General features: G+C 39.1%; 2 protein-coding genes across 2 annotated transcripts; one reads left to right on the top strand and one right to left on the bottom strand.

Annotated features, from left to right (window-relative positions):
* Positions 1 to 1,224: 1,224 nt before the first annotated feature.
* On the top strand, positions 1,225 to 3,437 carry LOC141839709 (homeobox protein BEL1 homolog). The gene is made up of 5 exons (XM_074727525.1): positions 1,225 to 1,365; positions 1,472 to 1,901; positions 2,190 to 2,599; positions 2,678 to 2,738; positions 2,829 to 3,437. The coding sequence occupies exons 1-5, from the start codon at positions 1,358 to 1,360 to the stop codon at positions 3,327 to 3,329; spliced, it is 1,410 nt and encodes a 469-aa protein (XP_074583626.1). The 5' UTR covers positions 1,225 to 1,357; the 3' UTR covers positions 3,330 to 3,437.
* A 783-nt stretch (positions 3,438 to 4,220) lies between these two features.
* LOC141833409 (protein LUTEIN DEFICIENT 5, chloroplastic-like) lies at positions 4,221 to 14,314 on the bottom strand. Its single transcript, XM_074720842.1, has 15 exons — positions 13,769 to 14,314; positions 13,454 to 13,679; positions 13,286 to 13,357; positions 13,091 to 13,201; positions 12,700 to 12,891; positions 12,432 to 12,593; positions 12,061 to 12,156; positions 11,875 to 11,976; positions 11,751 to 11,783; positions 11,582 to 11,662; positions 11,399 to 11,481; positions 11,046 to 11,177; positions 6,162 to 6,222; positions 4,705 to 4,770; positions 4,221 to 4,631 (listed from the first exon to the last, which is right to left on the bottom strand). Exons 1-15 carry the CDS (start codon positions 14,059 to 14,061, stop codon positions 4,401 to 4,403), a joined length of 1,941 nt encoding a protein of 646 aa, XP_074576943.1. The 5' UTR covers positions 14,062 to 14,314; the 3' UTR covers positions 4,221 to 4,400.
* Between the last annotated feature and the right edge of the window lie 434 nt (positions 14,315 to 14,748).

Consider the following 14,748-nt stretch of genomic DNA (forward strand, 5'->3'; position numbering starts at 1 on the left):
TATATTAAAGCCGATGGCTACTTCGTCGGTATTATCCAGTATAAGACAGCTAATCTCTAATATGATTTGTCTATGGATGAACTGGTAGCTAGCTAATAGAACTTCTCACTGAAAGGTATTTTTTTTAAAAATAATTTGTCTTAATTTATTGTTTATTTCTTTTCAAAAAAGCACATGGAAATGACAGCAGAAATTTGACGAAGACATGGACAGATATATAGAGAACTGATGAAGAGAGGAATATATTAATTTTTGTGATGTTTCACTGATGAAGGCTGTGGTGGAGGGGAAGTAGCTGAAAGTCCAATGGATGTTTTGTTGCTGATGATGTGAGACCTTAACTCCCTCTGAAAATTACACTGCACTAATAATACTCCATTATTAAGTTATTTCATATGCGCCTTTATCTAACTCGTTGAAACGAATATTCAAATTTAATTTAATTTTTTTATATAAATTTGAGTTTTATTCATTTAAATATTATTGAGCTCTTATTTTAAATTTTTATATTTAAAAAATAATTTAATTAATAAGTTTGATATTATAAATTTATTTATTTATTTTGAGAGTTTTTTATTTATTTATAAGTTTTATAAGAGTTTTTTATGAGAACACGGTTAAATTTTAGTTGTGAATATTATTTATGAATAATTTATAATTTTTTTATTTTATTTTTAATAATTTAGGTATCTAGTTCTTGCGATATGATAATTTTAAAAATGATCGATTTGATCCTATAAATATATATATTGTTTCGGGCAATACATCGTGGATGGTACAAACGTTGATTCAAAGTTTGGATACACGCTCCTTGAAGAGAGTCATCCGGAGAGAAGAGATGTCGTGAAAAACACTCAAAAAGAAGGTTAGATTAATGGCACCGTGATTGGATCCCAGCAAACCACTCCAACACTCAAGTTAGGATACGATGTGAGGAAGAAATTTAATGACCTGAAAAAATTAAGATAAATATCTGTGCATATATAATCTCCATTTTACCTTAAACACGGTGCTCCACTTTAAACCACACGTAAACGTGAAGATTAACACGATCGAGGACAGTGCAAAAGATCAAAATGATCAAGCTATCAACAATATTAATGATAAGAATACAAGTCGAGCGGTCCCATTCCCTCTAGTCTCCTTTAATTCATCTTTTAATGGTGATTAGTTGGAGATAGAGGACCACTTCCTCCTCCACCCCTCTCTCTCTCTCTCTCGCTCTCTCTCTCTCTCTCTCAATAATTTGCTCTATCTCCGTATATAAAGTTATCTCCCGTGATCATTAATGGCGAAATTCTTCATCAGAAGAACAAGGTTTATCTGAAGCTCCACAGGACTGCAGCCTTTTGAGTGCATGCCGAGGTAACCGATCGATCGAAGTTAAACATAATAATTAACCCTCTGCTCTAGTTAATAATTCAATAGCTCCTGTTTCTTCTCTCTTCCGTGCATGCTTTAATTTCTTCAGGGGCGTTCTGGTGAACATGACCCAGCAGTACTTCTCTTCCATGCGAGGATTCTGCAACAACAACAACAACCACCACGACCTGTTCTTCGGCAGCAGCCAGGTGGAGATGGAGAGCTATCATGAATCCAGCAAGAACAGTAGTACTTTTGTCCGGCTTCATCAGAAGGACAATTCACAGCAAGTTGTTCAGTCGAGGAACTCCAAGCTAGTGAGGGCAGCTCAGGAGTTACTGTGTGAGTTCTGCAGCCTCGCAGGGGAGGGCAGTGGCTATGATGGCTATGATGCCAAGAAGAAGAAGAAGATGAAGAAGAAGAAGGAGGTCGAGGAGGAAGGAGTTAATAAGGATGCATCATGGAACCAGTCGTTTTGCTCCATGGACATCATGCAGCTCCAGAAGATAAAAGCCAAGCTTTTAGCCATGCTCGAGGAGGTGAGTTCTGATGGATTACTGCAAGCCAAATAATTATTAGTTGCTAAGGAATGAGATCTTTGAGGTGATCACACTAGATCCACATGTATCTTGACATCTTACCTACCACCCAACGCCGTCCTTTTTAGGGGTGCAAACAAATCTATTCATGTTCAACATGTTTGATAATTTTTTTAAAGTAGAATTGGAATCTATATATTTTATTAGAAATCGAATAGAACTCTAATTAAATTTATAGAATTTTAATTTAAATATCTTTAAATTGATGATATTGTTCTACTCGGGCAGATCGATAAGAGGTACACGAAGTACTGCCACCAAATGAGGAACGTCGTGATGCCGTTCGAGGCAGTCGCCGGCGAAGACGCGGCGAAAGTCTACTGCTCGTTGGCATCCGAGGCCATGTCGAGGCACTTCCGGTGCCTCAGGGACGGCGTCTCGGGGCAGCTCCGCGCGTTGAAGAGGGCGGCGGGCGAGGAGGACGCCCGCGACGTCGACCGCAAGTCGTCGTCGGCAGCGGGGACGACCCTCGGCGAGACGCCGAGGCTGAAGCTGCTGGACCAGCGCATGCGGCAACACAAGGCGCTCCGGCAGGGCATGCAGCTGGTGGAGCAGCCGCCATGGCGGCCGCAGAGGGGCCTCCCCGACCGCGCCGTCGCCGTCCTCCGTGCTTGGCTCTTCGAGCACTTCCTTCACCCGTAATTAATTAAACCTCAATTAAACTTAATTAATCAATGCACCAAGAAATTTACCTAATTTAGCTTCGAATTCATCAGGTACCCAAACGATGTCGATAAACACATATTAGCAAGACAAAGTGGGTTATCAAAAAGCCAGGTACCTCGTTCTTCTACTCTCCATGGATCTCAAAATTTGATTTGCAATGCATGATCATCGATCTTGATCGATATCCATGTTCCAAGGCAGGTTTCCAACTGGTTCATAAACGCAAGAGTGAGACTCTGGAAGCCAATGATTGAAGAAATGTACATGCAAGAAGTGAAGGTCGTCGAGCTCCAAAACCCTAATCACCACTCAACCCTAGAAGCCACCATGGACTGCCAAAACCCTAACTCCGACCCCATCATCTTTGATCAAAAGCCCACTGCACCACCGCGGCAACTCGTCGTCTCCGACATGGTCAGGGTGGTGGATGGGTTAGACTTGCACCCAAAATATAGTGAGCGTTCCAGGGTCGGCAGTAATGTGTCGTTGTCATTAGGGTTGCAGCAACACAGTGGAGGAGGTGTGAGCTTGTCTTTGTTGCCTTCGTCGTCGTCGTCGTCGTCCCTTCTTCTCCTCCCTCACATTGTTGGTCATGAAGATCAACGGGTGCAATTTTCGATTCTAGATGAGGAAGAAGGGGAGAGGCAGTTGCCATTCATGAACTTGATGGGAGCTCAGTTGCTACATGATTTAGCAAGATAGGACTAATGAATTGTTGTAAGTAATTACTTGATGACAATTATATATATTTACGATCAAATTGTCTATTATATATTTGCTTAAGTTTTGAATTAGTCATGAGATTGATTTATATTTGTGCTACATGTATATGGAGAAATGATTGGTTATTGTCTCGTATTTACCTGCTTACAGAGGTTCATGTGACTGATCGTGTGAGACCGTTAGGGTGACAGACCTTTTGCCGAAATGATTGATTATTACCTCATGTATTTAGCATTTTAATATAATTGGAGGGTGCTTGGTTTAAGATTTAATTGGGAATTACTCCAAAATTTAAGATATTTGAGTTTACTATTTACATTAGTATCAAACTATCTTTTAAGATGAATGTGAAAGAATATATAGATATATACAAATTTTAATTTAGATATTAATTTTGAATGAGAAATTTTAGTTAATTATTCATGAATTAAAATAAAAAATTAAATATTTTGAGTCAAGCCCAATTTAATCTAACAAGATTTGATCAAATTGATTTATAGTTTTAAAACGCATAATTATACTAATTATAGCTTCGTTACTATTTAATTTAAATTGCTATAAATAAAAATTATTATATCAGAATTTTAAATTTTAATTGAAATTATTTCAAACCTATTATAACTTATGATTTTGATAAACTAAAATAATTTTAATCAAATTTAAATAATTTCAATTAAATTAATAAAAATATTTTTTAATATAACAATACTCTATATATAATAATTTTAATTATAAATTAAATTAATTTCTATAGCTGCTCCAACAACACTAAAATTAAAATATTTTTATCAAACATAAAAGGCTAAAATATTATATTATTTTAATTTTTTTTAATTCCAACTGCAAGTTCAATCTAAAGCCAACTGGAAATGAATGTGGAAGCTCAGGCAGCCAACACAACCAACACCTCTTATTTACACTGCTACAATATTAATGAGGAAATTTCAGAAAAGTTAAATCCGACAGTAAAGCAATGCAAGATTACGACAAGATCTTAGACGGATCTTAAGCAGAGTTAATTATCCTCCCCAGACACAAATGGTTATCAGTTCATGAAACAGGAGCTGCGGAGACTTCACCTTGCTGATCCTCTTGAGCTACAGCCACACTGCTGGCAACTGATGTTGCTTCCAGGAGGTTGGAGCTGAGTTGTTGTGGATCGCTGTCAAATGTTACCACTTTGGCCTCCAAGTTGGGGATGATCGGCGGTCGAGTTCTCCGTGTCACCGTCATCTTCAATCCTTGGGTCGTATGGATCGTCGCGCCGGTAGTCATCTCTACCTGCATACGATACAAAACACGGTAAAAGACTGATCTGATCGACAGGTCAATGCAAGGTGAGTGGATTGCATACTGGGGGAGCTCCTGGGGCCAGTTGGAAGTTGAATCTCCTAACTAGCATTGCTGTTGCAACCACAGTCTGCAGAAAAATGATGTGATATAGAATCAGTCAAATCCTGTTTCATGTTCAACCATTTGATGTCCATTAGTTAATCTTTTCTTTACTGTTTCTAACTCTTACACTTTCCACTTTGATAGATGAGCTCTTTTGATCATAGAACATATTAATTGTTCTTCAACATATTTACACCATCTTGAGTTACATTCAGCATTTTCAATTCCATCTATTCTAATAATTCTTCATATTCATCATACCATTTCTCACCTCCGTCGTTAACCGAAAGAGGGCACGATGAAGGGCTCTTGATCGCATCATAACTTCAAGAGCTACTGCTTATGGACAAACTCAAGTCTATGTCCGAGTCTCATAGGAGGAAGTAACGGAATATGCTCATGAGGCTAAGCATCAGTCTGCTCTTATAACGCTCTAGATCGACTTCGAATTAAGGGGAGCTATCAAAGATTCACTAAACAAGACACATACTCAACAAGATAGGCAGTAGAGATCAATCTGTTGATTTAATATATTTTTTAATTAGGGAACTATTAAGGGGAAGGCCTTCTCCTTAGGGTGCCTTTACACCTACAACCTCTGAACAGACCAAGAACATCATTAGTCACGCATCATCGAAAACCTCTGCCGGTGCAAGCCCTTAAAAGAAGAAGAAGGCCTAATTCCTGGAATGTTACACACGTGCAATCCAAAGCCGGAGTCTTACTAGAAGGTCACACATGTAAGAAGGTGATACACTGGAGGGTGAAACAGCGGCGGAGATCATGTGCCAGTGAGGTTGAAGCTAGGAGACATTGGCAATGAGCAACACCAACAGATCATGTGAGCGATGTGATCAAGTGCTGATTGAGCTCTGGCTTTAGCAATCACATGATGAAGTGCACCAACAAAAGCAATGAGAGGAACAAATGTGCAAGAGGGTCGATCTCCAGAAGGTAACTATGCAAAGAAATCGACTATTGGGTATTGCAATGGCTGTGGTACCATATTAATGGAAGAAATCCTTTGGTGCCCCACAATGTTACCTCACTACTTGATTTATCAAAGTTAAATTAGAAATAGGTCCCTCTATTACTTGGTATTTACAATTAGGTCTCTAACAATATAGAGCATCATCCAAATGCATGCAACAGAGGAGCTATAAATTGAAGGAAAACATTAACATAGAGAGATTATACAAGCAAGAAACTGAGGAAATCAAGGATATTCAGTTTCAAAGGTAAAAGCAATGGGAATAAACCAAACTATGACAAGCAAAGAAATATTAGAAACTTAACATGGCCTGGAGATAATTCTTTTTTCCTTTTTTTACATGATTGGTTGACAAGGTAAGTGAAGTTAGAGAAGATATTTGCCTGCAGCAATGTACTACCTATGTGATACCAGGAAAAGATTACCTCAAATGTAGCAAACATGTCTCCGACACATTTCCTTGGTCCACCACCAAATGGCAAGTAACTGAAAGAAGTACATCGATATGGTTATGAAGCAGATAGGAAAAAATATTTAAAATTCATTATGAATGCTCTTATAAGTAACAACCAGTAGCTTCCATGTATATATAGATATATAAATGATATAATGAATGGATATCCATATCAACGGAAAGATGGAGCACTTTAATTACAATTAGTTGCTTGCTGTTTATCAAGACTGTTGTTTTACTTAAATTTCTGCAATACATAAGATTATTAGTTTAAACCCAGATATTGGAGATAAATGGGTCTTTAACTAGCAACTAGCTTCACCGAGCCTAGAGTTTCACAAAGGAATCTCCATCGAAACAAGTCAGTTTAAAGGCTAGAGATTGTGTTTGGCCTAAGTCCCCAGTTATAAAATTCAGATATCAGTCCCTTAACTTCTTCAGATACTTTTGAATGAGAGAAACTGAAAGTGCTAAGGATGCATCTTAGAAGATGGCACCAAAAGTTGTCTTACGTTGGGTCCCATTTTGACAAGGTAAACTTAGAGAGGCTAGACATTCTGGGGGGGGGGGGGGGGGGGGGGGGGGGAAAAAAGAGATATATTTCTAGGGATCACGCAGTTTCTGAAATTCATGAAACACTAAACTTGAAAGTCACCCTTGACACCTTTCTGAAAGACAAAGCAGTACATTGGATCCAAGATCTCAAGATCAACTGAATCCAAGATGGTCACAATACTTTAACAAGACAACGCCTGTAGAAAATTTAAAATGTCAATCTCAAAGCTTGCAAACAATAGTTGTTTGCTTCCCAGCCTGAAATTTTGACTGAGTTTACCAGTTTCTTTAAGAGCTTAATTAACAGTTTCTATGACTGATTATCGACTTCAATCTGGGATCCTGATATCTAAGCAGCTAGGTTTTGAACATTTTGCATGTACATTCTCATTCAGAAATTGAAATGACTGCAAAGGAATTGGGCAACAACAAATCATCAAGCCCTGATGGATTTGACTGAGTTTCAGCTGAGATGTTGGGAGTTGATTAAGATGGATATAATCTACATGTTTGACAGTTTCAATGAGGGATCCCTAGATCTTGATAGATTGAAATATACTTTAAAAACTCTCATACCTAAGAGGCAAGGAGTTAATGCTGACAATGAGTTTAGACCAACCACCCTTGAGGACATAATTATCAAGTTGATATGCAAGGCCTTGGCAATTAGACCTCAAAAGGTGATTGGTTTGATGACCAACAGATTCCAATTTGCCTTTATCCACAAGGGTATAAAGATATATATATTATGCATTTTGTCAAATGCTTTCTCAAAATCTAGTTTTATCAAGGTTGTTTCAACTATCTGATAGAAACAAGTATGATAAATTTAGATGCATATATATATATATATATATATATATACATAAATGCACTGGTAATCTGATTTTAATACTAAAACTCCATGATTTTCCCCTAGTTGGACCAATTGGATAGAGAGACTCCTTAATTCTGCACATTCAGCAGTCTTACTAAAAGGGGTACAAGGTCCATGGTTTAGAATAGAAAAGGTCTCTTGCAGGAAAATCCACTTTCACCTCTTTTATTCATCCTACATGCAGATGCGCCACACAGAATGCTGATCATATGTCATGAATTTGGGATCTATTCATAAAGTTGAGCTGAAAATTCTAGCACAAGACATCCCTATCATAGTGCAATATGCTGATGATACAATGTTATTCATTAGAGGAATTGAACATGATATCAAACACCTTAGGATGTGTTTGGTTCAAGGTTATTATTGATAACCTTGGTTATCTATCCAAGGTTATCAATAAAAACCTTGTTTGGTTTGGGTAATGAGCAATTCCCAATAATGGAGCACGTCCGCCACGTCAGCAAATTGGAGGGGAGGATATAACCCGGAATGTGATTATCTCAAAAATGTAAGGTTTTCCATGATTTCGGATTTAACAAAAAAAATCCCAAAATTACCCTCTGGCCTTCTCCTTCATCTTCGCTCTGCACTCAAGTTGCAGTAACGGTGGAGGGCTTTGCGATGACCGACGGTGAGCAATGGTATTATTCAATAGAAAGTGAGAGTGCTGAGGAAGCCAACACTAGTGAACAGGGAGGTGTTTCCGATGCCACTCTTGACAACAATGGCTCCTCGGAATCCGATATGTATATCTCATCACCCACTCCGACAGAAACCGACGGTGGTGCTCATGATAAGGACAGAGAAAGCGGTGCCGATGTCGAATACCCAAGCAGAGGACGACAATGTCGTACGCTGTTTAAGTAGAAGAGATCCATAGTGAGAAAGAAATAGGAAATGAAAAAGAAGCCCCGCCAGATTTGAGAAACGAGGGGATGCGAGGGGAGGCAGAAGGCGAGGTGTGCTGCGGTGGCTAGCCAAGTTGCTGCCGAAGAGATGCATCACAGAGATCGGTCACCTGATCCCAAAACCATCCGCCCATGTGCCGAAGGAATTAGAGAGAAATAGCAGAGGCCGAGGACAGTGCATGTGGACAAGCTTCTGACAGAGAGATCGGCGATGCTCTGCTTTGCGTTTGTTGCTCTTGCGGGATTGCAATTAAAAGAGACTTGATGCCAGAAGCAGACAATGAAGGAAGCTAGGAAGTCGACAACATCGGAGGCCGCCTCGATGCACTGCTTGTCGCGCTCGCTCTCGTCCATAACGACACAGAGCTCTACGACGCAGGCAACATCAACCACAGAGAGATTCATTATCAGGAGCTGCTTGGCGACGCCGTTGAGGGAGCACATTAACCAAGGGTAATATAGAAAATGTGTTAACTTAGGTTATAGTATTAGCTAAGGTTGAACCAAACAACATTAAGTTATGTTTTATTCCTCATAACCTTAGTTATGTTATGTGATTACCAAGTAATCACATAACCCAAATTATGCATGATAACTTGAACGAAACACAACCTTAGAGTTACCTTGAGCTGCTCTGCTCTATTCAGTGGTTTAAATATTATTTTTTCTAGATCATCAATGAGTATCATTAGTAATAACAATGATCGAATTACAAAATGTGTTTTGCATTGTTGTTTGGTATGTGTATTTGAGTGTGCAGGGACTTTGAGCTTAGAGAGCTCGTGACTTGATGAGGTCGAGTGAATATGATATTGATGAAAGCTTGGTGCACCCAAGGTGATACGCTCAATACTTAGAGGTCCATAGAGATCGAACAAGGTTGCATGAGGTGACTTAAGCATTGCAGGACCAAGAATATTGAGGTGGTATTGGCACAACTTTGGATTATAACTTAGCATGGCTAAGTTGATAGCTTGGTTACTCGAGGTCCATGGAGATTGAAGAAGAATGGATGGGGACATTTAAGAGACTGTGGGACAATGAGCATCGAGAGCAGTGTAGACGATAGCCGACGGAGGAACATTATGTAAGTGAAGCATGAAGGATAGCACGTGGAGTGAGTTGTGGGCTCGGTGCATCTAAATTACAAGTAGCCTATGGGAGACAGCCTAGTGGCGAAGTAAAACTACAAAAATAAACTCCAGTGAGCGTTGTGAGACCGGTACGCATGGGTAAGAGTAGAGTCTCAACTTAGACAAAACTTTGATCACTAAAATGATCGTAGTTGGGTTCTAGTCAGTAATTGGTAATTGAGTTGACTAGAGGTCTGAGTTAACTAAGTCGACTAAAGGTCTGAGTCAACTAAGGAATTGATGACTCAAGGTTATTAACTAGCGACCATAATGTTTTTATTTGAATATGAATCAATTGGGCAGTCAACTAACCTATAATGGCTGATGGTAGGATCTAGTCCATAGATGATACAATAGGAAAGTCAAAAAGAGCCATTGATTGAACAAAATTGTGTTGCAACGGTCGATTACCAAACGACTATAGTGTCCCAGTCGACTAATGGTAGAATCCAATTTACTTAGGTAGTCATTGTCATACTCAAGTTGAGGTGATCAAAAGAAACAACCGATTGATGAGTGGATCCAATTGACTAATCGATATCAAGCGAAGAATGAAGAGGCTATAAATATGGAGCTTGGTGGAGGCTTGAAAGCTAGCGAATAGTGATTGGTTAAATCCTATTATAAGCATCTTGTGTACTTTTAGCTTTCTTTTCTGTATTTCTTGTAAACCTTGAAAGTTGTAAGAGGTTTTTTCCTCTCGGGTAGTTCAAAGCGAAGGAGAAAGAGACTTTCTAGGAATGACTCACTAACGACTTATAGGTCGTGAAGTAGGAACAAGAGTTCTTAAATCACATAAATGCCTTGTGCTAGCAATTAATATGTACTTACATGTGTTAATGTTTTTATTCTACTGCTAATTGTTTTGTGACCTTGCTAAGCAATAGCAAGAGTTCTTAGAATTGTTATTTGTAGGCATAATCACTATTCAACCCCCAGCATATCCAGCCATCTCACACACACTAATCCCAACACAGTATAAACACTCAACTCAGCACAAAACAACAGATTTCAATTTATTTATTCAGAAATTACTCCCTAAAGAAAAAAAAAATAATGCGAGAAGTAAATCAAACAAAAAACAAATGAACAATACAGCACAGTTAAAAGACATACAAGAAATAGATGTAGATGAATGATTTCCTTGGATGATTTATAGTTCAATCCAACATTTAAATTAAAGTAAGTCATTGGCTCCAAGAATGATGCATGCATGTAAGGAAACACATCAAATTTCTTCAAATAAAAAAGGACATGGCGGTGCATGAAGCTCGGGGAAGGGTCGAACCACATTGGGCCTATTGTACGCAATGAGAGAATCACAAATGAGAGAAAATAATTTAATAAAAATACCTACTACTTTGGAGTTAGTACAGAACCTGAAATTTTGATTGCTCTCATTCGGATTTGGTCCATCCAATGGCCATCTCTCCGGATTAAATTTCTCAGCATCAACCCAATACTTTGGACTGCGATGGAGGTTCCACACAGAAATGAAAATATCTTCACCCCTATGACTCAAAAAAAAATCATTAACAGTGTATTAAAACACATTCATAAGGACAAGCATTACAGAGTCAATGACATTATTGTCTTCCAATTATTTTACAAATTTTTGTGCCAGAAAAGGAAAAAAAACAAAAGTTATCATCTGCAATCCAAATTTTTTGGCAGAGACATGTCCACATCTAATTCAGTTTGATGTCCTTACCTTTTTAGGGAATGCCCTTACCTTTTTATTGGGTATTTGCCAAGCATATCATCCTCAAGAGAGCGACGGATTAATACAGGTGGTTGTGGATAAAGCCTCAGTGACTGAGCAAATGTTGGATGCTAAGTTTTGTTGTATTTCTTACATTAAATAACTAAATTCAAATCTCATTTCTCGTCATCATAGTGAATGACAAAATCTTACTTCATTAATTACTCGAGTAGTATACTTCAGCTTCTTCATGTCGTCAATTCTTGGAAACTCATCCCCTAGAACAGAATCAACCTAGTGACAAAAATAAAAGCAAGAATCATATGCCTTGCACTAAAAATAATGGAAGAATTGTTTTTTGCTCCAACCTTAATTACTTTACCTCATTCTGGAGCTTGGCCACTACCTCCGGTGACTGTGGATAAATATAAACATCTCAGTCATATGAAAATATTTTATAATCTAGATTTAAATCAAATCACAAGAGTACATAAATTGCAATGTACCTTAGAAAGGAGATAAAATGTCCATGTAAGTACTGCAGCAGATGTTTCATGACCAGCTATAAGCATTGTCATTAGATCATCCCTTAGCTGCTTGCTAGATACCTAACAAGACAGTAAATAAAATTTTAAAAAATGAAATTATTGTCAGGCAAGTCTAATTACTAAACCACATTATTACAAGCATACATCATCACCAGAAGCAAGTAGGAAGTGAAGAATGCTAGGATCTTGCTCATTCATGTATTCCTCGTGGAATTGTAGTTCCTCTTGCTCTACCATTTTCTGAAAATATGAAAAAGTATAAAACTTGAAATAGTAGAAAAGTTTACCAGTAAATAATGCAAGGTAATGCCAAGACCCATGACGTAGGTAAGAATCACCATATTGATACACAATACATGGAACTATGACAACTAGGAAAAAGGATTTCCTATATTGGATATAGACACACACACAGACACACACACACACACATTTCAGTACATCAAGATATTGTTTTTCTAATAAAAGAAAAGAAATGATAATAAAGATAACAATTTAAGTTTTAACTACTTTACCTTGCAGATAGCGATGAGATCATCAAGTGTGCTATTTATCAACTTTAAGGCTTGTGAAACTTTCCTCTGCCTTGGAGAGATGTCTTTCCAAATTGGAATCTCCCAAGTCGGAATCGGAGAAGTACTTCTCATCTCTGCTTCTCGAAGAGCAATGTAAACTGCCTAACAATTCCATTGACAAAAAAAAGTAGGTGATGCAGTCCATAACCACATGATGTAAAACAAATCTTAAATGCTCAAATGGTAAATGATACAAATAAGTAATCACCTCAACAATCCCATTATCATGTGATAATGAGTCAAACTCATAATTGAAAACTGCCTTTCCAATTACATCGAGTGTTAATCGTGAAAAGAGAGACTCCATCTCCATGTCCTCCCCATCCGAAGCTGCAGCATCCAACTTCTCACATAGCCTATATGAAGCTTCTCCAAAGAGTTTGATCATGGCAGCTACATACTATGAATTACAAATATGTGAGTAAGTGTCAAACAACGTCTGGGATAAAAAAGGAGATATAATCAAATATTCTGGAGGTCGGTCTCTAAATGTGCATAAATTATTCTCTGGATTTACCCAGTAGGCGAACCAGGAGGAAAGGATTAGTTGGGCGAAGCCCAGCCACCTAGATTATCAAAAAATAAAAAGGAGATATAACCTTCTGATGCAAAGCTGGCACAATTGCACGTCTCCTGACACGCCAAATCTCACCATCAGCTGGGATCAAACCCTTTCCCATCACAAACTCCAAAATTTCTGCTAGTATACCCTGCACGCACCAAAACTCTAGCGCGTGACTAATATGCAATGCTAGACAAGATGAACAGGTAAAATGATCACAATATGAAGATACCTTGGAATAAGCCTTAGCATTGTCCTTAAGTATGTGTTTGGCAATTTGTGGATCGGAAACAATCAGAAATGACTGATGACAAATGCAAATTCAGTGCTCTTGCGTTGAGTACGCAAAACTTCTACCTACATTGAAATAAAAGATTGCAACTGATATCCAAACTGTTACCTTGGGACCAAAGATGAGGCGGAATATGCCTCCATATGTGAGGAAGAGGTCGTAGAGAGGGATGAAGAAGGCCTGATCCGCGATGGCATTGATTGACCCTTTCGCTTGAGGGATCTCCAGGCGTCCTCCTTCCCTGACACCGGCGGCCCATCTTGACAACAAGCCTTCGAGGAACTTCCCCGGCAGCCCCAGCTTAGAGAGCCCATCTCTCAGAGCAAGCACCCAACTTTACTTGAAAAATAAGGTCCAAATTCCATACTAGTTCGGAAAAGGAGTAACTTAAGGGGTAAAAAGGAGAAAGGGAAAAAAAAATACCCGGGTTGTTGGACGGTGAACTCGCCGGAGGCGATGCGAGAGGCGAGATCGGCCCTCCGCTTCTCCTCCAACAGACGTTCCACTTCCTTCACTGCCCGGTCCTCATCTCCGCCGCCAGACCTAGAAGCCGAGCAGCGGATGGACGGCGCAGAAGGCCGCGAGGGAGGAAGGTAGTCGACGAACGGACGGTAAAGTCTCTGAGGAGAAGCGGAAGCTAGCAGCATGGGCCGCACCCGCGGTTGGGATGAGACGTGGCCGGCTTGGAGAAGAGGACAGGAGAGGTTAAAAGCCATGACACGTTGCCCCTCTCTTCCACTTTCCTTTGGAACCAAAAACAAACAAGGAAAAAAAGAAGAAGACGACGAAGCAAGACGCCGCCTTTACATATGCCGGAAGGTGGACGCCGGCTGGAGGAGGAGGGAGAAGAAGTCTGGTGCGAGTTTAGGGTTGAGAGGCGGAGAGAGAGGGTCACGAGATGGCGAGAGAGGATGAGGCCTCTCCTCTGTGAGAGTGGAGCTGTTACAGAAAAGTATCGGCGCTTTCCTCCTCAATCATGATTTCGCCGGACATCGACCCCTCCACGTTTTGTAATCGACAGGTGAGCACAAAATGACGCTGGGGAAGAATCTTTGTAACACCGCAACGAGAATCTTACCGGCCAAAAATATTTATTAAAATAAAATAAAACAAAAATGTCTTTTTCTTAAATCAATTGTTATACTATAATTAAAGGGCAAAAATAAAACAGACTTGCCACATTAAAAGAAATATCAAATGGACGTCGTTTTAAAAAAATAATAAATTAAATGGCCACTCTATTATGATTTTATATTGAAAATATCAGCTACGGTGTATTTGTAAAAATTTTCTTCAAATGGGGATCGCAATTAAAGGATATTGGGCATCTAACAGTTGGCCGCTGCATACGCTTCCCGATTTACCCTGGTGGCCGGTAAACTTCGTGGGACCGAGCCGGTCAC

This window comes from Curcuma longa, chromosome 1, assembly GCF_044706935.1.
Source record: "Curcuma longa cultivar G26 ecotype Majalengka, Jawa Barat chromosome 1, ITB_CL_G26_1.1, whole genome shotgun sequence".
Classification (NCBI taxonomy): Eukaryota; Viridiplantae; Streptophyta; class Magnoliopsida; order Zingiberales; family Zingiberaceae; genus Curcuma; species Curcuma longa.